The 26,709-nt window shown below is 46.6% G+C and overlaps 1 protein-coding gene across 1 annotated transcript in view; it reads left to right on the top strand.

Moving 5' to 3' along the window:
* mfr (ferlin family C2 domain-containing myoferlin misfire) overlaps positions 1-26,709 on the top strand; it is a 320,505-nt gene that overhangs the window by 190,981 nt on the left and 102,815 nt on the right. The window contains exons 2-5 of the mRNA XM_089553028.1: positions 2,787-2,845; positions 5,158-5,246; positions 8,816-8,918; positions 10,516-10,877. Coding sequence (XP_089409154.1) covers positions 2,787-2,845; positions 5,158-5,246; positions 8,816-8,918; positions 10,516-10,877 — 613 coding nt within the window. The remainder of the gene's footprint in view (positions 1-2,786; positions 2,846-5,157; positions 5,247-8,815; positions 8,919-10,515; positions 10,878-26,709) is intronic.

The raw sequence follows: 26,709 nt of genomic DNA on the forward strand, positions 1-26,709 counted from the left end.
GTTCATTTAATCATCGATAGTTGAACTATGATGTTCTTGGGTGCCCAAATAAATGTTTTGTAGTGATTAAATGCGTCTGTCCTTCATTATTCGATGTTCGATTCGATATTCGCAACTAAGTATTCGTATTCGATTCGTATTCGAAAAATTTGATATTCGCACACCCCTACTTTTACTCCATTCTGTATAGAGTGTATTTTTGGGTAGCTACTTATATGTCATAGTCGGCTCCCTACCAAGTCGGAACGAATTATGTAGCGCCTGGATACGCGAGGGCGTCGCAATGAATACGCAGTTTATGCGTCCTATGTAAAATAAGAACAAGCAAAGTAGTTCGGAGAAATTTGTAATTCAAGAAATTTCTAGAATAGTGGCAGGTCACCCTCCTGTTGAGCCCACGTAAACAAAGGACCTAGGCCTCCTCACATCTGTGTATGGCTTCGACCGTGTTGGCCTTAGCTGAATTTTTTTTTCATTATTTCTGTGTTTGTGCTTACAACGTGGATTCATAAGCATACATACGAGGTACCGTTCCGAGAAGCATCCTATGAGTATGAAAAACTTGGTGCTTCAGACTTGGCTTTATATTTTTCTTATTCACTTTTTTTCGAATATAAATGCAAATTGTGACTGCAGCCGAAGCGATATGCTGTTGTGCTGCCGAAGCTTCACCGAAGCCCACGGCGAGCTCGAACCGAAAGCAAATTTGTTTGTTGCTCGAGTCGTGCATGTATAAAAGGAGACTTTGTAGTCCGTTGTCGAACGCGGCCTTCACGTTTCGATGCTTAGAGAAGAAGTGGGATGCACAAGATGCTTGCAAAACAAAATAAAGCAAAGTAAAGAATGAAGAGACACGTGTACACGCATCCTGCGTCCCCGCTAGGGTTGACGCATGTAGAAAGTATAAAAAACAAAAAAGAAACAAAGGCACGTGCTTACCTATCCTGAATCCTCGCTGTGATTGGAATACAGTTTTTTTTTCTTCAAAAATACGTTCCAAAACGTGCGTTCTCGCTTCTCCTAAGCCGGTACAAATAAGAAAGCCGCCTCTGAAAGAAGATGGAATAGGAAGACAGTGACAAAGCGCGCTACGGAAGGCTCGTGCGCATGTAAGAACTTTCCCCAACGCGTTTTTCGGTGAACGTCGCACATATCCGCGACGTGGATTTATTCTCGAGATGGAAATTGGAAACAATGCGGCCCCACTGAAAAGAGGAGAAATTTTTGAAACCTTGAGTGGGCGCCGGCGCGGGTTTTTGTAGATCGCAGGTTTAAGAAACGAAAACGTTTTGCTGAGAAAAACTTTGTAGCATCTATCCGCTTTCCTGGCGAAGGGGTGTTTTAGGTTTCTCTATATTCTAGCGTTACCAATTACGGAGGAATATTCTTAAAAGTCGGTTAATGCAAAAAAAGTCGGGCTGGTGGATTGGTGCCGTCCTCATTTTCCAGAAATGTCCTCATTATTTAGGACTCAGTATAATTTGAACAAAGTTTTCTTCAACTAAGGTTTCGAATTATCGAGAAGCGACTTCTATTAACATTTTTATATGAAAGAAAACTTTTGAAATCCCGAGGTAAGGTGTAGATTACTTAATAAAAGTTTATTGATAAAACTGAAACAGCATACGTGGTCATCTGTATGCCATAATTATTTATACCAGGAGTCACAAATTTCGAGCTTCCCTTCACGAAGAGAGTTATCTCGTGTCAGGATGTCTCGACGCTGCGACACAGTTCGCGAGCCATCCACACCATGTATTTCTTTGGTTTATGGGGATTCAACGTCCCAGAGCGAGTGCTATGAGGGACGCCGTAGTGGAGGGCTCCCCAAATTTCGACCACCTGTGGTTCTTGAACGCACGCTGACATCGCACAGTACTCGGGCCTCTATATTTCGCCTCCCTCGAAATTCGAACGTCGCGACCGGGACCGAACCATGTGGTTGTAGTACTAAAGCATCGAGGGCTACTTTCCACGTTGAATGCTGGTCACCTAGAAAGCTATTTGCAATTCTTAACACAGCGTGGTCGAGGAATCTGCTGATACTCAACCCATAGGCCTTCGTACGCAGTTTCGCTTCCTATACCTTGGGGTCGTATATTTCCTAAAATAGCTTTCGTCGGCTTGATTTCTTCCCTTCCATCACCGGCAGGTGAAAATAGTTTGCGGGCATATATGGCTTTGCATAATTTACAGCGAATGTCTCATCTTTGCGGAAGGCTTGTCTTCGTGGTGCGAACAGACTTTGTGTAATGCCGCATAGTTCATGTCTGGACAGCGTTAAACGCCTTGTGGTCCAGAAAATCTGGTGTCGGCGTTGTCGGCGTCGGCGTTGTGAACGACAAATCGCGAGCATGGCTCTGGCAGGTGGTGCCCAAAGAGCAACCTAGGAGGAAGGTGGGCCACTTTGGTCATGTGACCTTGCGGAGTCGTTCCAACCTGCCCACCGGATAGTGAGAGAACTGCCCACCGTGGCAGGTGGTGGTTAAGTTAATGATTGGCAGCTCGGGAAGAACCCCGCACAGGACCCGCCGCTGGGAGCACCTGCCATAGCAGGGCAGTGGTGCATCGCTTAACCGCTGCGCCACTGCGCCAGGAGTGGTGTGAGGACTCCTGATGATCTATGAGTGTAAAGCAGAGCATGACCCTCTGCATACATAGGAATTAACCGATTACGCTATCGCCTCATGCGCTTAAGGTGGTGTTTAAGTGTCTTCTCCAATTTTCTTTCTTGCTGTAATCACATTCATTGTAATCTAACGCACCAACCTTTTGTCTCATTTCAGGTGTCTCCCACCATACAAAGGTTTGCGAGCACCTGGAGGAAGACGCCGTATTTAATGAAGTAAGCAACCTTTCGTTCGCATGTGACGCATGCGCGGATTCTTTTTAGCTTGCTGCGCAAGCGCCCAACATCCTGTGCGGTGCTTATCAACGCGCATCGCCGCGCATAATGCTGCTGATTCCACGCATGAATACATTAAAGAGAAAGTCAATTTATGCGCTGAATGCTGGCGAAGGTACCTTAGCACATCAGGAGGGATTAGACTCACTGCACTGAATAGTCGTTAGCTCCTTTTTGGTTTGAATCGGTAATCAATGCAAGTCATTTCGGTGTGTTCACCATCGATCGCTCTATAATTTCTAAAGAAAATAAAAGGGAACGTTTTACCGTAACTAATATGCATGAAGTACTTGTGGACCGGGAAAAGAGCCGCATCAAAAAGAGGTCTTTAAGTGCGCGCAGCAATTAGGTTCCGTGTGATTAAAAACGACTTTCACTTTTGTTGACAGATCATTAGAAAGGGTAGCGTCACACAAATTAGCTTCACGTAAAGCGGATTTTTTTCCTCTTTTCTATGAAAAAAAAAAGGCCATAAAAAGGTGAGCATGGCTAGGCCGCTTTTAGCTTTTCTAAAACAGAAAGCAGATTGGAAGTGGAGGGTGGCGCCATCTGTCGTCAGGTGGTCCAGATTGGCCTCGTAGCGGGTGAACGTAAAGGGAGATGGAGTGGAATGGCAGGTCGAAGCAGTCGCACGCAACACGAGGCATATACCTGCCGCAGATTTCGTACAAGCCAGCCGCTGACTGGGTTGGCCCTTTTATTAGGCGGCCCGCATACCGCCCTGCCAAGCTGCAAAAGCAGCCCAGGCTCAAACTGCGCGAGGTACGGACCACCTTTTGTCAATTCAGCGGTGTGGCATGCGGGCAGGCTAAATCACTGCGCCGTTATATTTATCTTTTCCAAGCGGTGCTACTTTCCTCTCCTAGAAAGCCTTCCTTACCGCGAGACGTCCATGCTGGCCAGTCGTGCGTGAAATTATTCAAATGTGAGCCCAGGTCGGTCCATCGAAGCAGCAAAGGCGGCCTAGGCTCAAAGAGTGCGATTTACGGACCACCTCCCATGAGTTCAGTGGTGTGATATGCGGGCTGCCTAAATAAGCGCATTGCGAAACTCGCTCATTAAATTAGTACTCCTGCTTTCTGCTGAGGTGTGCTCGGATGGCTAGAACTTGCTGCTAAGGCTGTTTGAAAGAGAGCTCACATTTAGAAGATTACCTTGGCTGCTTCGAGTGAAGCTGGCTTCAGTCGGATTATTGGGTGACTCAGATGGGAGAGTCGCCTCTCGAGGTATTATGTGCAGACGATAAGCCATTTCAGGATTAGCGCCGAGCTCTTTTTCTGTGAACTCTGGGAACCGGTGCGCACGCTTATGGAGCGCGAATTGAAATATTACTGCTAATTTGGTTTCAAAAGAACAATGCGCAAAATGGGGCGTATACTAATGGCATTGGAGTTTATTTCTAAAAGGAGACTCGAAGGGTTTCTTTTTGAATATTGTGCGATGAACTGCGCTCTTGGAATACGTTTTCTGGACGTAAAAACAAGATGGTCTTTCTTTGGATGTAAAGACAGGAGGAGAAATTTCATTTTTCTTTGAAATTGAAGACAGTATCAGATTGCATGCAGGCCGACCTTTCTTTCCATTTTAATTGTTCTCGCTGTACCACAGGGTGACTGTTAGCAAAGCTGTAAAGGGGGCTAGCTGGTCGTACATGTTAGCATAGCGGTGCGATTATTATATTACAGAAGGGGCAACACGAGACGCTTTTGTGCTTTTCGTCCCTGCAGTAATAGAGGTATCGCGCCCTTATGCTATGGATAATCAAATCGTGCTTTCAACTAACGGCTATCCTAAAACCGCTGAAGTGGTAAGGCACGTGCTGGGTGCAGTTATGCAAATTTCACTTCAAAAGCGATTGATGTTGCCTATCAAGATAGGGGTAAATCGGTACGTCGAACATAGCTATGACATAAATTTAATAAAAGTCGAGAACGCGGTATTCATTATGAGAGTAGGCATCAATGTGCCATGATATGCTGCCTATCTATTCCTTTGGAGACTTGGCTGACGGTCAGCTTCAGTCCACAGGCAATGGAGTGGATAAGCCGAATTAAGCCGAATTAACTGATCCGTGTTATGCGTTCATGAGCTCATGGCAGCAAAGGTTTAGAACACGACGCATCGCAAGAATTATCGCAATAATAGTGACCCCGACGCAAGAATAATTTTATGAGCCTTACTATAGCCGCCGTTCTACCTTTGAAGTTTCGAGGATTTATTCTTCGATTCTATTCCTTATTCTTTCTTCCCAGGAGTTCGAGTGGCCGGTGGGGAGACCCGTGGAGAAGTATGAAGTACTGGAGATTCAAGTGCTTCAGCACAACAGATACTTCGCCAACAAGTGAGTACTATTGTAGCGTCACTGCGGTAAGCACTTTTGAACGCCAGCGCAGTATTACTTAAAGTGAGTCTGTCATTAACTATAGACTTAACGCCCATTGCAATGTAACACTGAGCTCCTTCATTTTCGACATTTTCGAGTTGTAGACGTGTAGTAAAGGTATGCTAGGTATTCTTGCTTGGCGCCAGCTAACAATCGTGTAGCTTCGATACTCAAAACGTGAACGAACACTTCAATGGACCGGCATTGACAAAATCAGAATCCGTCGCTGAGATCTGGGCATATATCAATGGCTGATACATCATGATATCTTGAGTTCGAAGCAGAGCCCGACACGCTATATTAACGGGTTAATTAAACACGAGCCCGTTTCTCTCGACATTGCGTACCTACATCACTTTGCTACTGCCACAGGCCACTATCCAGTGTTTAACTCGATTCCAGCTTACTATGGCATTCTATAGCCGACGAAAAAGTAGATGAGCTGGCTCGCAAAAGTCTTCACCATTAGAACTTCAAGATTTCCTTCACGCAGTCAGATGCGCCCCACTTGGCTATAGCTTATAGAACCCTGTCCCATCATTAGCCATTTCGTCACTCAGTGTGCACACATTTCAAACCTAAACTACCTCCCATTCTTCCACGCCACTTTGAAACTGTTTACCATCGTCTCCGTCGGAAAGCCGCGTTTAAAAACAGCCTACGGTACCGTTTGAGACAAGTTTACTGTCCGCATTGGGACACCTGCGGCCTGATAGAAACAGTACAACATATTTTGCTTGAATATCCAGATTATGCCGATGAGCTGCGTGCTATTAGCATTGTAAGGTGTGGTTCCCCCAAGTGCCTCTAACAGTAGACTGTGTGCTAGATTACTTAGCCTGCTTTACGCAGCAGAGGCGTGCAGTCAACGTTTTACTTCCCTATTTAGACAACGTTGATTTACTCGACAAACTCTGATGCGGCAGCAGTGTGGGATCCGCATAGCAAGAAGGGCATTGCTCAGCTGGAGCGTGTTCAGCGAAAAGGAGTTCGTTTTATTTATTGCAAATATAGAAGGGCAGACTCTCCAACTGCATTAATTCGAAAGAGTAATTTACAGTTCTTGGCAATAAGAAGAAAAGTTACCCGTCTAGTACTGCTTCATAATTGCATGTCTGGAAATCTGAAGGCGGATTTATTTTATTTATTTATTTATTTACATATACTGCAGCCCCGATGTGGCTATTGCAGGAGTGGGAGGAAGAAAAAAATAAAAAAGAAAAGGCAGAGATGGACAACATATTCAGAAGTGAACACCATTGAAATACAGAACAGTAATTCAACAGACTAATCACAGATTTGCAACAACATTGAAAAATAGGTTTGGTTCCAGGGAGCGTATATCACCGGGTAAATAATTCCATCGTTCGATAACTCGAGGAAAAAAACTAAATTTGAACATATCAGTGCGCGCGTGAATGGGTGTTACATTCAATGGGTGGTAGCTCCTTGTAGATGAAGATGCTGAAAAATGCAAATACTCAGACAATGAAGCAAAGCGGGATGAATTAACAATACCATGAAGATATTTTAAACACTCATTGTCGCGGCGAGTACAAAGGAGGGAAAGCCCTATGGCAGGAAGAGTGGATGAAGGTGAAAAATTTCTGTCATACCATCGGTAAATAAACCGTACTGCTTTCCTTTGGACGGATTCCAGCTTACTGATATCGGACTGTTTATGAGGATTCCAGATTATCGACCCATACTCCAAAAGTGGACGAATTAAAGCTTTGTATGTTACCAGTTTAGTTTCTTTGGGGGCAACACAAAGTGTACGTTTTAGATAACCGAGCCTCCGCATTGCATTATTGGATATTGTGTTAATATGCTTTGACCAGGACAAGTCAGAAGAAAAAAGACCTAAATATTTGTACTCGGACACTTGATTCAGAGAGTTATCTTTCAATGAGTACGTGTAAGAAGATAGTATTGTGCGATTACATAATGACATGTATACAGATTTACGAAAGTTTATTTGCATTTGCCATGTTTCACACCATGAGCAGAATGACACGAATGACTGATTTAGTTGCGCGTGATCCTCAGGGGTGTTAATTGAACTGTATATCACACAATCGTCTGCATACAACCGAATTTTAGAAATAATATTTTCTTGCAAATTATTAATGTATAATAAGAATAACAGTGGCTCGAGCACGGATCTTTGTGGTACACCGGATGATACATTAACAGTTTCAGATAAACAGGAGTTGAAAGAAACATACTGTGTACGATTAGAAAGAAAGCTTGATATCCAGTCTGCCAGTAACGGGGTTGTGAGTATTGCATTAAGTTTACATATAAGTTTGCTGTGGAGAACGGTGTCGAAAGCTTTAGATAGGTCGATAAATAAAGCGTCTATTTGTGAGCCCGTGTCGAGGGAACTAGCAATGTCGTGCGTGAATTCTACAAGTTGTGAAATGGTACTGAGCCCGCGCCGAAACCCATGCTGAAATTTGCACAAGATATTGTTAGCTTCAAGAAATTCTGTAATGTGCTTATGAATGATATGTTCTAGTAATTTGCATGAGTGTGAAGTTAACGATCTTCCTGACTGGGTGAAACTGGCGAGCACTAGGAGAACACATGTACATGAGCAGTCATTAGCACCAATTTTCGCACGAACCAGTGGGTTTAAGCACATTTTTTTTTTCCGAATACTGTCGCGGAGTGGAATAGTCTTCCTTCGGGTCTATGTAAATCTAAGTTTTTTGAGAAAGAGCTAGAGAACTTATTGTATGGCTCCTAGTATCGTTGTTTGATGACTCTGGACTTGTGTCCTGTTTATTGACTTGCGGTGTTGTAGCTGATGCTTTTATAGGTTTTTTTTAGTTGTATGCCCCTCCTGCTTGGGCCAACTCTGGCTTGCCGTATACTAAAATAAATAAATAAACCTCCGTACACCTAACCTTTATGCACGCTTCATGCATCGAACCTTGTCAGCCCCTTTTTAGTTTATTGCACTATACCATTTAATATCTTTCACCATACTCATTGATGCACCAGAGCCCTAATTGAATTGTTTTCATTATTTTCTTCCTCTTCCTTCATCAGATTTATAACTCTGTGCACCCCTCTGGTTCCATGTTTCCATCCTCAATTCCCTTGTCCACGTAGAGTAAATTGGTAAATTGGTTTTGAGGAAAAGAGATGGCGCAGTATCTCCCTCACTTATCTCAGTGGACACCTGAACCGCACCGTAAAGAAGGGAGGGAGGTAGGAGTGTAAGAAGAAAGAGAGAAAGAGGTGCCATAGCGGAGGTCTCCGGAATAATTTCGACCACCTAGGGATATTTAACACCATGTCAGCGAATTTTTCGTCGTGGCGGCTAAAACATTGCTCGTCATAAAGGGTTTCTCTTTTTCCCCACCAAATCGCACACAATACCTGGATTGCGTGTTCCTAGTTTAAATACGAATGATATATCAATCTTCAGTGCTTCACATATATTCAAGCGCTCTAATTCACTCTTTCTCTCCCCTTCTTTTTCCTTCACTCCTCCTTTCTTCTTTTCTGTCCCCCAGGGTGCTGGGCCGGTACGGCATGGTGCTGCAGCGGGTGGCCGAGGAAGGGTACGCCACGGTGCAAGACGACGTCGTCGACGACAACAACAAGCCGGTGGCCAACGTAAGAACAGCCGTGGTCGCCCATCAACCCCGCCCCTGTAGCTATTGCGGTCGTCTGCATTGCTACAGAACACGCACTTGGCTAGAAAAAAAGGATCCAGTAGATTTAAATAAAAAAATTCGTAGTTCCATGAAGCCGCAAAAAAAAAGATGACATTAACAACACTATGTTTCTTCTGGATAGCTCCAGTTGCCTTGATTCCTATGCTGCTATGGAACATTCCAAATTCTACTACTCCGCTCCAAGTAATTCCCTTTTGTCCCAATTTTTTTCTCAACGGACCATTCAGGCCTGGTTCCCGTGCCACTTCAGCTTGGTCTCTTCGGCGCTTAGTGCAACATCGAAATTAAATGTTGCTCTCTTTGGCCTAAATAAAAAGCGCTATCGTATTTAGTATTACAACTATAATAAGTTCAAGTACAAAGTGCTTCGCGATTTCACTCATAGCGTAGAATGTATCTCTTATGTAAACTGGAGAAATGTTTTAGCTAAAATTTTCCAAAGAACTGTCCTTTGGCCGGCAGAATTCTTTGATCCCTTTTTGGCTGGGGTACTTGCCTGATTTGATCAGACATCGGATATCCGTAGCGTCTGCGGCGACGGCGTAGCAAAAAGCTGCTGTCCTAGCGATAGCATTCGAGGCGCCATCTCGTTTTGTTTGTTGCAGATCTGCCATGAAGATCCGATAAGAAATAGAGCGGGAGGGATGCGTTGTTTTTGTGGAAAGTTTGAGGACGGTTTCTGAGTTTCTTTTCCAATGGTGAGAACAATAAGTCTACTTTTACCAAAAGTGTACTGAATTTCAAAGGTTGTTATTTGTTTATCGCAAGCAAAGCACAAACAAATCGTTCGTTCTGCGCCGGAAATGTCAGCGAAGACAGCCGAAGAGCGAGCAAGCGCTATGGCGCTTCAAACAAAGAAAAGTATCTTACGAAAGCAGTGAGAAATGTTGAATGCGCTGACTGATAAAGAAAAATATACACACACATTCGCTGAACGCGGCGGCCGTACAGCATCTGTAGCGACGTGCATCGTGCCACAGAAGATGAGACAGCGTAGGGGTGAGCTGCAGGTCGCAGTCAAGTATACGACCACGACATCTATTGGGGCTGCGTAAACAGGACTTTCAACTGAGTGGCCGCGGTGGTGTCCTGGCGAGGCGAAAGTCCCAAACCTGCTCTGCTTCGGCACGCGGATCGGTCGGGTCGCAACATGCCAATGGCAGCGAATAAAGCCGTTAGCGCTGTTCGGCTAAGTGTCAGGTAATGGAGGCTAATCGAGACAAGCGGTAATGGAAGGTCCTCAGACAGGCTCCTAAAGACAGTGCATGCGGTTGTCATCCCCTGTGAGATGATATAGAATGCGCTGCACTATTCCTGAAATGATTTTAATGCTTACATTTGCTATCGACGACAAGATCAGTTTTTTTATGGATGACTGCTGTTCAATCCCCGTCGCTTTGATCATCCTGCGCACTAAATTTCAGTCTGACGTCTGCAGTTTTAACTAAAACGACCTGCTCCTTGTGTGCGGCTTATGATATGAAGTTCTTTCTGTTTCGCTCTCCTTAACCCCCACCACCCGTGTATCTGAGCAGGCCAAAATCGTGATGGAGGTTAGCTACACGGCGCCCGACGGTTCGGTGGGCGCCTGGCACGCTCCGGGTCTGCCCACCAACCTAGGCAGCTTCGACGACGACCGGCAGGCGCTGCTCGACATCGAGCAGAACATCGCAAACCTGCAGCGCTCGTACGCCGCTGCGGCGGCGCACGGTGGAGGCATGGCGGCCGGAGGAGGAGGAGCTGACGCGGGAGGCTCGGGTGCTCCTGCCTCACAGCAGGTGCCACCGGGAGGGTACGGCGACGGGGGAGCGTTCTCGGACGACGAAGGGACGAGGAGCAAACAGGGCTCCGTCATCAGCCTCTTCACCACCTCCAACAAGTCGCCGGACAGGAAGAGGTGAGTTGTGGGGTGGACAATATTACGGTCTTTAGCCCCCTCCCTCTTTACAAGCAACCTGTGGGCGGATGGGATTAAGAAATTTGCGAAAATACGGTGGCCGCAACTGACGAAGGAGAGGGTTAATTGGAGAGACATGGGAGAGGCCTTTGCCCTGCTGTGGGCGCAGTCAGGCCGATGATGGTGATGATGTCTGACTGAAGGGGATCGTTCACTTGATCGATATTAATCAATCAATCGTTCAATCAATAATTCAGTGAATCGAAGCAACAAATGAGCGAATGCACGACCTCTTTCATCGAACACGAAATTATCTTCCCGGTCTTTACTAACACTAATCACCTTCAAAAAAATTACCGGAGACACCTTGGAAATTCTAAAGTGTGCTTGGCGAAAGCCTTGTGGTCAACTCACTGTCGCTTCTCCGAACCGCTTGGCGCGGAATCACTGGGCCGCTTCGGAGCCATGCGTCTCACTCGACTGCAACGAGACGTCTGGTGAAGGAGTGGCGGTGCTGCTGCCACCGCCTACGCGCGCGTGCTCGTTCTACCGGTACTGTGTGACGTCACGATTGCTATGCCCAGCTGCGCCCCCCACCGCCGCGCCGGTTGCTAAGGAGGGGAGGAGGTGGCGCCGCTGCGCGGAGGAGAGGCCACAGTTGGCACGATTCCAGCGCACGGACGGACACCGCGAGCACGAGCCATTAAAGGCTTTCGCCCTAAAAGCTCTAGCTTGCGATTATGTTTGGACTGCGGTCTTTTATTACGCATTTTTCCTAGTATATAGCGAACGAATTATTTCTTTTCACGACTCACTTCTGGCTGTACAAGTCCCAGCATCATAGTGTGCTCTTGGTCATGAAAGCGCATATTCCAGTTATCACTGAGTTTCTCACTGATCGTCCTCCATATCTTCCTTCATCCAGGTCGCTTACAGTGTTCACCTTTACTGTCGCTACTCATCGCACCTTTGAAAGTGATAGCTGTTTAGTAGAGGCTTTTGATCATGGCGATGATCGATTTTCATGGCACAAGGAAATCTGTGGCCAACGAGTGTCATGGCACAAGGCTTTTTCTTCTACTCAAGGTGGAGTCAGAGACCACTTCACCCTAAAGAAGCCGAGCGTCAGACAGGGCAAAGCGTGCACCAAATGTATCACCGGTGTGTACCCGGCGGCAGTGGGGATCCAATCTCGCATGCGAGGCGGATGCTCAAACGACTAGGCCATCACTCCAGTACTACAGGCTTTTAGCATAACGTTTACAGCCACCGCTGGCGGGTAATGTAGCCCTCGCTGCAAAAATGAAAATTGGTTTTGGCGAAAGGTAGTGGCGCAGTAACTGTCTCACATATCTCGTTGGACACCTGAACCACGCCGTAAGGGCAGGCATAAAGGAGGAAATGAAAGAAGAAAGGAAGAAAGAGGTGCGGTAGTGGCAGTCTCCGAAATAATTAAGCGTTTCGCCTCCATCGAAACGCGGCCGCTGCGATCCGCTTCGAATCCGGGTAATGCCACCGTGGCGGGACACGAGATACTTTCGCGATGGCTGCTGGAGCACTGCTGCATCAGACGAAATCGCCGTGCCGAGAAAGCCGCACGTTCTGCCTAAAGCTTAAATCTTTATGTAACAATGAACATCTTGTCAGTTAACGAAGTGGATGGACTTCGTCCGGTTGGGCAGCAGCTCACTCATGCCTCACGCAACTCTGGCTGTTGTGATCGGCGAACTTTGGAAGCACCGCAAGACGCACACGTGTTTCATCGGATCAAGACGAACAGCCTCTCGCCGCAAGAAGCGGCGTCATAACTTCTGCCTCGCTAATGGGTAGTCTGCTCCGGATAATGGGTAGTCTTTTCCAGAAGGAGTGGTGCAGAAAGGCGTCTGCTTTGCGGAAATTTAGACGCGGGATGAAACCTCTCGTGCCAGCTGTCGAGAGATGCAACCAGAAAGGAGTTAACGTCTCTGAGGACACAAAGGATACTCCAGCCCAGATCGGTGAAGAGGTCTGCTGGCTTGCCAACAGTTTCGCTGCTTTGCTGGCTGGCTGGCACACCAGCTGCCAGGAATTTCTGGGAAAGGCGAGCCCGTCATCTCTGAGCAGCTTTGGGAACCGAGAACTAGGATTCCATTTGGGCGTTGTGTGCCTGGCAGGCGCAGCTTTGGGTTCGGCTGTGGAGTCGTACGGCTGGTGTTCCGACTTCGTCTCCTTAACAAGGATTCCAGTAATGACCGCCCATGACCGTCCAGTAATGACCGTAGGGTACCACACGTCAGGTGAAAGAGGCACTTTCACCGAGGCGGTGTTTAATGAGTGGAGCTTTATTGACGCACGGATTCTTTCACCGATAGCTTCGAAGGCCAAGTCTCTCTTTTATGCGGTGTCCTTGGCTCTTAACTCAAGGTGTTATGAAAACACAGCACACCTATCGGGCACAATGGAGTGACGTCCAATGAACGCAACGCCAATGAACACAATGAACACCGACGACCTATGGCTTCAGCGCCGCGTTTCAACGTTGTCATGCCAACGCATGCAGCGCACATCTGTCACTACAGCCACAAAGCTTAAAGCACGATTGAGGTGTCCACTGTTTGAGAGAGAGATGTGGGCTGCAGGCATTGAAAACGTTGTGCCAGAAATGTGTCGCTGAATCCATAGGCGAACGCTGATGGCCTATGGCTTCAGCGTATACCACCGCCGCGGTGGCTCAGCGGTTATGGCGCTCGGCTGCTGACCCGTAAGATTTGGACCATGCGTCGTTCTGTGGGGAGGTGGCTGACACCTTCCACATTGTTTGGGTGTGTCAATCAAACCCATCTGTCCCCCCCCCCCCCCCCTACCCCAACCCCACCAGAGAGGACTGGGAGGCGGCCTTGCTCGGCTGTCAAGACCTAAAGAGCCAAAAGGCCGTGGTTCAACGGACGCGGGCGGCGTTGCTTGACAATGGGGCCCCGGAATAGGGGCTCCACCTAGTATTGTAAGGGAAAGGGCCAATAGGGTCCTACCCCAATCACCTTTCTGTAAAAATTTAATTGCCCATAAATGTTTTTCACCACAACCACCCGAAAGACGCGCGTTCGATCCCGGCTGCAGCGGTCGAATTTCGATGGAGGCGAATTCTAGAGACCCGTGTATACTGTGCGATGTCAGTGCACGTTAAAGAACCCCAGGTGGTCGAAATATCCTGAGACCTTCACTACGACGTCCCTCATAGCCTTAGTCGCTTTGGGACGTTAAACCCCGATAAACCAAACTATGGCTTGAGCGCCTCGTTCTATCGAAAAGCTGAAAGAGCTTTTCGATAGATTGATTCAAACAATTCGAGCAAAACATGAATGTACAATTAAAGCCAACTTATTTTTCACACATATTTCATCAAAAAAAAATTCAGGGTGCACTTTGGCTCTCTAAAGTGCTGTAAGGGGAAAGCGTTTCCTGGCGCACTTTTTATATTTTATTTTTCATTTCTTTATTCTATTTTTATTCTTGTTTCTTTCTTTATTTTTATTTCGGTATCTCTTCTTATTTTTATTTTTTATATCTTTTATTCCTGTTTGTCTTTATATGCAATACATTGCAGTTCCCACCCACCCTGACACCCTGGCAGGTGGAAGTTAATGGTTGATCGCGAGGATTCGCTCGCCGTTGTCATTGCTAACGCATGCAGCCCATTTCTCTCCCTCTCTCTCTCTCTCATGACCCCTCGTACCAATAAGCGTGATTCAGGCGTCCGCTGGCCCAGGGGGGCAGTTATGCGTTCTTCCTTTCCTTCAAATGATCGGAGTTTAAGATGTCAACGCCAATTCCAAAGAACACAATGAACACTTACGGCCTATGGCTTCATCACCGCGTTTCAGGCATAAGGCTGTCAATGCCTCCAGCCCACATCTCTCTCTCATCACCACACGTACCTATAGGCGCGACTCAGGCGTCCACTGACCCAGGGAGCCAGTTATGGGCACTTCTTTTACTTAAAATAATGCTACGTTGTCAATGCCAACGCATGCGCCACACATCTGTAACTACCCCCACGTAGCTTAGAGCACGATTGAGGTGTCCACTGTTCCAAGAGGGCAGTTATGCGCCTTTGCTTTCCAAGCTCCCGCTCCATTGGTTTCGGAGCTTGACACAGGGTAGGCCCTATACACCCTGTTTTTAGGGCATATGTATGACCCAATTTCTCTGCAACTAATGCACTTAGCTCTTTGGGATCTGTTTTGTTTTACTCGCGCTTATGTCTTCATACCACTGAACTAGGAATATTATTCTGCACCAGTAAAGAAAATTTTGCAATTTTTTTCCGAAACCATCAATGTTTTGCTGTTTTTTCACAAGAAATTTGTTTCTCAAAAGTAGCATATTATGTTCATGACAATAATCTTAGTTCAGTAGTGTGGCGCTGCTGTTTAGTTTGTGGAGGGAAAAAATTAGCGTTCAGCCTTTTCTGGGTTTTATAATAAGGAGACAAATATAACGAAAAAGGCGATGTTGAGATTTAAAGAGAAAAACACGTATATTTCATTTTTGCCTCTCTTACTGGAGGTACTGAAGGATTTATTTTTATAAAAATGGTCTATAGACAGTCTATAGACAGTCTATAGACTTGTTATTGTCTCTACTGACTTCCTATAGATATTGCTTTTTGTCTATTCATAGTCTATAGACTGTCTATAGACAAAAGTGGGCTAAAAGTGCATGGGCATAAATCTATAGATTGTCTATAAACTGCCTATGTGATTTGTATTGCCTATAGACAGTCCATAAACTTTATAGATAGAAGTCTATAGACACTCTAGAGACTGTTTAAAACTTTTTTGTAAGGTCAGCTTGTCACTTCTTTGCTTGTCTTTTTGCTTGCCTTGCTTGTTTCTTCACTCGTTCCACATCTCCGCGAAGTACTCTCGCCGGCAGTCCATATCACATAACCACATCACAGTTTTGCGTCCTGCCGATATCCTAAACGCCTCCAGGTCGTTAACTCTGGCCATGCAGCCTTCAGTGAATGTTAAAACAGCAACGAAGGTTGCGATTTTGAGCGTCTCTAAGGTTGCGTGTCACGCGCGGGAAAAACAACGCTCTATAGAAGCCACCAGGATTCAATAATGTACCGTTCTTGCTGCCAGACTGCGTTTAAAAAAAAGTTCAGGAGGCACTTTGGCTCTCTAAAGTGCTGCTAGGCGAAAGCGTTTTTGATGTTCTTTATTTTTTTATATTTTGGTAATTGATGTTTTATTTTATTTTTATTTTGTTTCCTTTATTGGTTTTGTTAACTTTTGTTATTTTTATTTTTTATTTATTTTAATTTATTTATGAATCCCATGCATTCACTAGATGCGCCTTTATTCATGCCCAAACCGTGACCCTTCATGGCAAAGTGGTAGCGTCTCCGCTTCAAATGCGGAAGGCCCTGTTTCGATTCCCAGCCTCGACACAGTTCCTCTTTTAGTACTGAAGCCGAAACGCGGACGCATTTGCAAACATTCCTTGGTCACGACAGTATGAGGCATTAAAGCCTTTCGTCTTAACAGACTAGCTTTGATAAAAGTGTAGATTCGATTCTGGATAAGTTTTGCTTGGAGCCGAAACGTGACTGACATCGAGGTTGTACGGTGTCTAAAAAATGGAACGCTGCCGCTCGCTACATGGTTCCGAAAAATTGATTGTTTTGCCACAATAAAAAGGCGGAGAAGTATGTGGGGCACTGCATATTGTCGAGGAAGGATTATGAATTGAAAAAAAAATCAAAAAACCAAAAATTGCTTTTTTTTTCAATTTCAGGCTACCCTGTGGCCTTAAAGCGCGAATAAGGTGTCTGGTTGCAACGGAGAACGGCGACGCCGCGAGACGCAGAAACGGGCGCCAAAGAGCTGCGCTCTAAAACGGTTGCTTGGTGGCGTACTGTGCGACGTTGAGATAACTGTTAGGCCTGGGCTGTTTTCCCACTTTCTCAATATGAAAGGGAGCATTAAGAAGATACAAGATACAAGCAGCAATGAATAACAAATAGGCAGCCACAGTAAATCAAAGCTCATTTTAAAGTGAACACGGCGCAGTAGAATTATACCCAAATCATCCACTAAACGTAGAGCCAACTACTCGCACGCAAATGTAGTTTCATGCTATGCAATTTAACGCAAGAAAGTTGGCTGTTTGTTTCAGTGAATCTTTCAAGTGCTTCTCACCAACCGCGAAATATGTACTTCTTGTTGCTTAAAATTTGTTTGCATGCGGCTCAAGACATTATTCTTTAAGAATGACAACTGTATTTCCCTGACATTTAGAGGAAAGCATTGCAAAAATCTGAGGATCACCCACAAGTTCTAGCGATGTTGTTTTCGGTAACTCGTTGTTGTTTTTATGAAAGTGAAGAACCGTTCCTTCCACTCGAAAAAGATGGTTTGGTTTGGTTTATGGGGTTTAACGTCCCAAAGCTACTAAGGCTATGAGAGACGCCGTAGTGGAGGGCTCCGGAAATTTCGACCACCTGGGGTTCTTTGACGTTCACTGACATCGCACAGTACACGGACCTCTAGAATTTCTCCTCCAAAGAAATTCAACCGCCGCGGCCCGGCATCAAAACCCGCTTCTTTCGGGTCAGCAGCAGAGCACCATAACCGCTGAGCCACCGCGGCGGCACACGAAAAAGAGGTTTTACAGGCCCTTACCGGAAAGCTGAATTTCGTGTCGAATTACGGAAAACAAGTGGTTTCTAATATAACATGGGATACCTCCCTCTCTTTGTAAACAGAGCCGAGCATTATTCAAGAATCTGGGCGGAGTTGACGCTGAAATTGAATCCGAAGCAAGCAGCTTTAAATGTTGTTCTCGTAAAAGTGATATCTACCTAAAAAAAATTAGCAAAACGCTGGGACAGCGTATGAGTATCGAGAGTGAGCAACATCGAACGAATATTGAGTCATTTGCCATTTTGGCTACATCCGGTGCAGAATTTTCGTTATGACGATAGCTAATTTTTTAAGGCGGAAGCCTCTAATGCCTAATCGTTGTAAGCAGGAGTTGTCGACAGAGATGTCACGCTTTTCAATTCGTCGAAATTGTCGTGACGCCACAGTGCGCGAATTTTTAACAGGGCTAATTGTACTTTGGCTGGTAACCATGCAAGCAATTGATGGTATAGTGATGCTCGGATGGTATAGTGATTCTTGATGTAAAATAATAAATAATTAAAATTCGCTGTGGCTTAGCTTGGTTAGGCCCGGTAATTGCGAAAGCAATATCCGTACCTACGCCATGGTTCAGCTAGTACTGCAGCTGGTGGTGGTGCTTGTGGTTAGACTTGTGGTGATGCATCGGTTATACAATCCAATCCAATCGAAATTAAATCCAAACCAATCCAAACCAATCCAATCCAATCCAATCTAATCTAATCCAATCCAATCCAATCAGGCCACCGTTCATGTGCACCGCCGTCGCACACGGACGGCGCGAGATGGTCGCCCAGCTCTTCGGCGTGACGTCACAACACCTGTGGCGCTCCTGGTGGAGAGAGCGGGAGTTAGGCCGCCGTTCATGTGCACCGCCGTCGCACACGGACGGCGCGAGATGGTCGCCCAGCTCTTCGGCGTGACGTCACACAGAGGTCATGCGAAAGGTCATTTCATGTGCACCGCCGTCGCACCGCAAAGGCTTGAAAGTGAAAGTAGTATTGCTTTCGCAATAAAATAAAACCTTGTACGAATTCGGTCGAGTTGGCGAATCGAACCAGCGTCTCCAGAGTGCGAGAGGAGTACGCTAACCACTCCAAATGGTTTGGAATGACCAAAGGGATGTCTAGTAGATACGGTCTGTTCGTTCACTCCCATCTTGCTTCCTTCCCGTTACTGCGAGGTTCAGGTGTCCACCGAGTTATACGAGACAGACGCTTTTCCTTTCTTTTCCTTTCCTCAAAAACCAATTTACCGAGGAGCAAGACGTAAAGCCGAACGGGCGATGGCGTTCTGTGAACTCCCTGGCAGCGATGCAGGACGCTGTCGCGTTGCACTCTCTGAAACGAAGCTTAACCCCACATCAGTGACCCAAGCAGCAACACTGCACTTAAGGCTGTCGCCTCACCGCACTTTAGGTCAACAAAGCGCCCCCCTGAATTTTTGGTGTCAACGTATACAGCCCAAGAAGATAATTCGTTTTACACCGCTTCGAATGTCCTACGTTAATTAGTATGACTGTAATGGACGTTTGAAGTTTCAAAAAGTCACGGTTTGGGGAACCAAAGATCGTCGTTGAGAATCCCCATGATAACCTACGCTTTGATCCGACTAGTAATCTTATGCTCCGTAAGCGCTGAATCGTTTTGCATCACTCCGAATATTCGATGCCAATTAGGTGGACCACAATCTGTGTACCAGTGGTATCGCCAACTGGTACCACTTGGATGCCCTTGTGTTTCATACTAACGCGCCCTTGAACAATGCGAGTATTCGATCTAACGCTGTAGAAAAGCAGGCGGCACTGTGTTCCGGGTTTTCAACCAATTGCGACGCAAATCCAGCAGTTTCAGCTATCTAGAAAGAGAGAGAGAGCGAAAACTTTATCTCAAGTGTTTATGTTCCTAAGGTCTATAACACTGGCAGCCCGGCCGGTGGTGATGGTCTGTCCCAGGTCTTGAGGTTCTCTACGTCACGAGGGGGAGGGTCCGCCGGGCACAGGGAAGAGATGTAAAAGGAAGAAGCGAAGGGTTCTGGGCATAGGGTCTAGGTGGTGTTGATAGGGCGCATGCCGGAGTGTGGAAGGAGGGATGATAGTGGGCTAGGGTAAGGGGTGAGGGAAGAGTGTGTCTGTAGTCTGCGCCAGAGTGTTGCTTGTTTGTTATCTAGGGAGGAGTGGGGCGGGGGGTAGAGCAGGCGTGAGGCTCTGTAGGCCTGCGTCAGCTCGCTGAATGAGTGCATGCGCTCCTTCGTGAATCTCAGATCTGAGGGCACCTGAGCCCGGTTTAAAGAACCTCGGGCTAAAAGGTTGGCGGCCTCGTTTCCGGGATACCCGGAGTGCGCAGGCACCCATATCAGCTCCACTTGGCGGGGCGGGGGTGCATCCTGCGAATCCACTATGTCAAAAGCGCGGACATGGACTCGGCCTGGAGCAAAATTTAGAATCGCAGTTTTAGTTACTTAAAATGTACCGGGCTTCCGTGCGAGTGATAGCAAGTGCAATGGCGGCTTCCTCTGCAACCTCTGGGGAGGTGTCTGGGGGGAGAGGTAGTGTGAGGAGGGTGGATGAAGAGTCCACCACAGCTGCTGTCGCTTCATCACCCGTGCAGGCAGCGTCCACCCATACGGCGTCCGGCTCGGAGCCGTAGGCTCGATGGAGTGCCTTCGCACGGGCTCTGCGGTGCTGCTCATGGTGGGACGGGTGCACATTCCTCGGGAGCGGCCTCCTTGTTGTCGGGAACGGCCTACTGTTGTTTCAGTTTTTTTCAACGAGGAAAGCGTCACGCCGAACGGGCGATGGCGTTCCGTGACTCCCTGTCAGCGCTGCAACACGCTGTCGCGTTCCACTCTTAAAGGCAAAGCTTAAGTTAAGCATCGTCAGATATTTTATTCGTAGGGTACGGTGAAATCTTTACATGCGAAAAAAGACGTTCTCACCTTCCCGTTGAAAATATTTTCTCCTGTCCTGATTTTATTGTTGTTTGCCGCCCGTATTTAAGGAGAGGTTAACAAGAACATTTACCTCTGAGTGTACGGCGGAGCATTCTTTTCGGTGACAATTAAGCAAGGAACAATGATACATTCAATCTTTCTTGAACCGCATCCTCTCACGGTGGCCTCTGAAATGAGATGTGAAAATGCCAAATCTGACGTCAATGCTGCACAGCTCTGCCTTAGGAGCCGCAAGAAGGGGCTCTTTTGGCTGCTCTTGTTTAGTTGTGCGCTGTGAAATCAGGTTTTTTTTTTGCATTCTCGCCCTCATCTTAAACGAATACCGGAGAAGACTGATGAGGGATAAAAATTTAAGGATGCCTAAGCTTCGTCTTTTAAGAGCGAGACGCGACAGTGTGTTGCAGGAGACCACGGAACGCCATCGCCCGTTCAGCGCGACGTCTTGCCCGAAGGAAAGGAAACGACGCCTGTCACTCATATCTAGGTGGACACCCGAACCGCTCCGTAAAGGAAGGAAAATGAAATGAAAATTTGTTTTAAGGAAAGGAAACGTCGCCCGTCTCTCTCATATCTCGGTGGACACCCGAACAGCGTCGTGAGGGCCCTAAGAAAAATGAAATGAAAATTGGTTTTAAGGAAAGGAACTACCATCGAGCTGGCGTGGCGGAGTGGCTAGCATGCTCTCCTCGCGCTCCGAAGGTGGTGGTTCCATTCTGCAACTCGACCAATGTCCTTCTCGGTTTTATTTATTAATGCTTCTCGGATTTTTCGCTCACGGCCAACGCCTGCCGACGCCGACGACGACACCGGCTTTTTCTGCCACACGGAGCCCTTAACGCTGCCGCGTTAAAAACGTTAGCGTGTTTATTTTAAGGCCAAAGCCTTTAATGCCTCATACTGTCGTTAGCAGATGCGTCGGCAGTCGTGTCGGCAGATTTGTCCGCCTTTCGGCGTCACTGCTTGAAAAGAAACTGCGACGAGGGTGGGAATCGAACCAGGGCCTTTGGCATATGAAGCGGAGACGCTACCATTCCGCCACGAAGGCTCAAGGTTCGAGCATGAATATAGGCGCATCTACTGAATGCATGGGTTTCATAAATAAAATAAAAGGAATAAAGTCAATAAAAGGAAAAATAAATATAAAAGTTAGAAAATAAACAAAAACAACAACTACATAAAAATAAGATATGAAAATAAAAAATAAAAACAAGAAAAGGAGCAAAAATAAAAATATGAAAAATAAAAAGTAAATAGAAACAAACAGTGCGCCAGGAAACGCTTTCGCCTTGCAGCACTTTAGAGAGCCGAAGTGCCCCCTGAATTTTTTCTGGAACGTTGGCCTTCCCGCCGTCGTTTTGGTACTCGTTAGCGCTTGTTTTTCTAGAGGTGCATGGGTGGGCACTAATTATCTGTGGTAGAGTAAAAAGGAGCTCCAGAAAAAAAATTCGGCAGTGCCTTAGCTCTGGTTAAGCCTGGATATACAAGCGAAAAGCTTTAGCCACCTATATGGCTCGAAAAGTCACCCACATGGCTCGTACCTACCAGTGCACCCCTCAGCGAAATCACAGTTTTAGAGACCGTGGTCAACCTATAACAGCATACCACCTTAACTTTATCACCCTGTTCAGATTATATGACACGCCGGCCATTAGAGGATCAAATAAAAACTTGCCGTAAGTATAGCGATTTTATTTTTCTTGCTTCCTTTTCGGTCCAAACTTGTTTAGAAAAAAGAAAAAGAAAAGTGAGCTCTTAAGGGATTTCAGGCTGAGCACAGTTTTATTGCGCACAAAACACCAATCTCGCCACGCTTTCTTTGTTTTTCAACCCACTTGAGTGCGGGAAGCCACACGTGATCAACGAGGCGGAATGTCGTCATTAAACCCATCCCCAGGGTTTCTTCTAGTCCAGACAAGAGTGCTCGCTCTTGGCGCTGACAGCGCGGAAGATCAATCATCTCCTTTTTGCCTTTATCCCGTTTCCCTTCCCCATATTTAGGCGAGATTTTCTCTCCTTTGTGAGCGATTACAAACGTGATAGAAGTCTTTTTTCTCATTGCAGCCCGGTATAATTTCGATAGGCTCGATTCAAGGTCGCATTTAAAATCGCTTGCCTCGTATCCTCGGTGATCAGAAAGCGACGTCCTTGCTTTTCCTGTTCTCGGCGCGTTTTAAAGTGCCTTTCACCCCGTCTGCGTGCGCCTTTTAACGCCTGAATTTATCATGCATTTACGCTTTAGCAATTCTGCATTGGCGTTCCCCGTGTCTGGGAAATTTTGCTCGTCCGAAAGCGTACGAGTGAGTGAGTGAGAGTGAGTGAGTGAGTGAGTGAGTGAGTGAGCGAGTGAGTGAGTGAGTGAGTGAGTGAGTGAGTGAGTGAGTGAGTGAGTGAGTGAGTGAGTGAGTGAGTGAGTGAGTGAGTGAGTGAGTGAGTGAGTGAGTGAGTGAGTGAGTGAGTGAGTGAGTGAGTGAGTGAGTGAGTGAGTGAACACCTTTATTAAGCTCTAGATTTGCTTTTCTTCTGCGGCTGTCAGATGGCTTCGTCCATCTTGCTCAAAGGTCGGTTGCCCTTAGTCCAGGGCTCCGCTGGAAACTGCTGCCAGTTGTGCTCGCCGAATCAGACCTTCTTGGTCGACTCGGCGATCGCTGGAGAGCACTCCCTACCATTGCTCCTCACTCGGGTTTGTTATAACTAGTACCACGCTGATCCTCTGGCATGCCCAACAACGAGCATCTCGCCGGGTTAACAACGAAGCTCACATTATTAACAATGCAGGTATAACAGTTGGATAATAGTAATTATGGCCTTTGTTATTACAAGTGGGCACTGCAGCCCGTTAAAACGCAGGCTGTATATTTAGTCACGTATCCGGGCTTGCTTCCAGCAAAACAAATAAGGATACGATGAAGGTGAATATGTTGGGGAAGATATTCTCGATAGAATAATTGCGCCCTAGAAAATTAATTATTTGCTAATTCCCCTCGCTCCATTAGGGCTGCCGTTTAATATTCCTATCCTCCCTTCCTTCGGTGCAACCGGCAAAGGGCATGGCCTAAAGCCATGCGTGGGCTTCTTTAAAGTTACATTATTGTAGACGGAGGATTTTTGCGTTGATGTTCTTTTTCTTCACCTCTCTCACAAATACCTTTTCGTCTTCCCTCCCCTCTTTGTTTTCTCGATTTCCATTCCTTTCAACTGAAAATCTCTCAGAATCAATTATTCACCTTCCCTGATTCCTCAGTCTTGATTTACGAACAGTTTCAGCTAAGTCAGGGTGAATTTCTCTTCTGCTTGGGTCTGCATCAGATTTTTGCCAATCCCCTACTGTGAGTATGTGCCATTCCTTCAGAGACACCAACAACACCAGCGGTTCAAAACATGGCAACATATGGTATCCAAAACACGGCGGAGGAGTTGATTGGGGCATATAGAACAAGTTGACTGGCTTTCATTCACTACAATTGGAAGAAAGCTGCTCTATTGGCTCGGAATACTATCCCCCCTGCCCCCCCCCGCCCCCCCCCCCGGTACGATGCAGAGAGTGGATATACTAGCAATGATTAGGGAGAAAATTCACCTTAACTCTATCACGCATTCTACTTAAAACAAGGGCAAAAGAGAAGCTAGAGAAAAATGCAATTTCGAGGAAGCAGCCATAGCCCTCGACATTCACGCGCTTCTTTAGGGAGTCGTGATCTCCGACTCCCAAACCGCATGTCGAAAATACTTGAAGGGGCGGGTAGGTAAGCAGGCCGGTCAAATCCGTAAGGACATAAACTTTCAAAGAATGCTCATTTTATGGTCCCCTCGACACCAATCGGTACGGAGCAACGAACTTGCCCATGACAACGCACGTTAATTACTACCCTTGGCACCGTCGAAAAGTGATCATAACTATGGATCACTCTACGCCTTTGCTGAGATCGTACGCGACTGCACGCTAAAACGATAGCGATCCCTCGAAAGAACCAAACAAGGGCTGTGAAATAAAATAACGTTATGAAGGATACAAAACAAAGCATTTCGCACCCACAAATCAGTAGAGACTTTGTACCTAGAAAGTTACAGACCAGGGTGTCGGCACAACGGAAAAATTTCGGATCTCTGACACAAGGTATGGGCCTGCCAGAAGAACAAGGCCAAATCCCCATTTCTTCCCCAACCACTAACCAGTGGGAGGCCACTCTGCTCAGCGCACTCAATTTGCTCAATAAACATATTCTGCAACATTGGGTTTCTATGGGATCTCCCAAGAAATAAAGAACAAGAGCAGTACAAGAGGCGGCGGTACGTTGCATGCGGAGACCTTCTGAGTCGGTGTGCACTGAAAACACCCATTGTGTGTGTACGAGAAAACTACACTGCCCAGTACGTGTGCATTCCTGCCGTAATGCATTTGAACGTTGATGCACAATTTACTGGGGGCTTTCATCAAATCCCACTACTAGAACTGCACAAACCCATCGCGAGGAAACTAGATGGTTAGGAAAAAAAAAGTACATCTGTGCGAGGTGGCTATTTCAAAGTCAATCTAGGGGAAGAAAAAAAAAAGTGGGCGATTACGATACTCGGTAATTGGAACTATGTGTAGAACGTCTGAGATATTTTTATTTTGCCACAAAGTGAGGAGAAGAATTTGAGAGAGGCACACATATATGTACAATTAAAGATCACTTTTTTTTCCTCACACGTTCTCGTTCTTCGACTAGCACTATTACAGTAGCAGCCTCTCCTCTGCCAGCGGGTTTGGCAGCAGCCGCCAACAGAAGGAGCATGCCACATTCCTTCTCTCTCACGTGCCCTCCTCTTCCCACAGTAACTCCCCTGCTTCTACGATAACCATACTCATGACCATTCTTGCCACCCTCTTCCACTTGCACTGCCTGTTTACGCACACGCCCTACGCCGACACCGACGCTCAACCCAAGGAACGGGAGATTAGTAACTGCGCAGCGACTTACTATCGGTTGTTTCGGTCTCCGCCACCAAGTCAGCGGCAAATGCGAAGGGATAAAAAGCTATGCCGAAAACGAATGCGCGTCCTCGGTCAATGTAACGCGGCGCGCCATGTAGGGCAAAACGTGTGCAAGAAATGTAATAGCTTAAAAATTATTACCGAGCCACAGACTCAACCATGCTAAAGGGAGATGTAAATGCAGAAAACGTGAAGAATACAATTATTAGGGAGCCACAGAAGGTAGCCGAAATTAAGCGAAATTAACTGGCCGATGTTTCAGACAGTGGAATGGGGCAGAAAGGAAAAATCATCAAATGGAAAAACATCAAATACAAAAGCATCAAATAAAAGAAACGTTGGTTGGTTTATGGGGTTTAACGTCCCAAAGCGACTAAGGCTACGAGAGACGCCGTAGTGGAGGGCTCCGGAAATTTCGACCACCTGGGGTTCTTTAACGTGCACTGACATCGCACAGTACACGGGCCTCTAGAATTTCTCCGCCGAAGAAATTCGACCGCCGCGGCCGGGATCGAACCCGCGTCTTTCGGGTCAGCAGCCGAGCACCATAACCGCTGAGCCACCGCGGCGGCCTAAATAAAAGAAACATCATCCTAAAAGCGCATTCTGCTGACGCAGCTCATTGGATTATACCTTCTGAGAGAGGCTGCACATGACGTCATGATGCCGTCACGAATGTGGTCGGAAGCTCATCTGTCTCGCATTCGGGAGGTGATGGGTTCGATTCCCAGTGACGCCAAGTCCCAAAAGGCTTTACTATAGGTACGAGATTGCCTCCGGCCTGGATGCCTGTTTTTCTGTAGTGAATTTCTCCGGAAAAGGGTCTTGGACTAAACAGTTGAGTTGAGGGGTCGGTGATTCGTACCGCCACCAGAAAAACTTAAATCCACCTCATGCGGTAAAGCCCGCAAGTCGGCTTTACCGCACTGACAAGTAGGCGGATACAGTACAGTGTCGTCATGCGTGACGTCACTGCATGCTGACAAATAACGGTAGGGGAATGTGTTACGCAGGGCTACTGCAACCATCCTCCGGTTACACCGACTACGTTCACAGCACCGACGGTCGACCCAAAGTCTTTAACAGCTGTGCTGTAAAGAGAAATAAAGTGACATAATTGATGAAAAGAAAAAAAATTATGGCATACTTCGGAGCACACTCATTCGAAATGTAGAGAGGGGCTTCCGGGGGAAATCATTTCGTGCTATACTGTTTTCTTTTAGAAAGCTAGATCACT

This window comes from Amblyomma mixtum, chromosome 7 (genome assembly GCF_055824585.1).
Source record: "Amblyomma mixtum isolate Tamu chromosome 7, ASM5582458v1, whole genome shotgun sequence".
In the NCBI taxonomy this organism is placed as follows: domain Eukaryota; kingdom Metazoa; phylum Arthropoda; class Arachnida; order Ixodida; family Ixodidae; genus Amblyomma; species Amblyomma mixtum.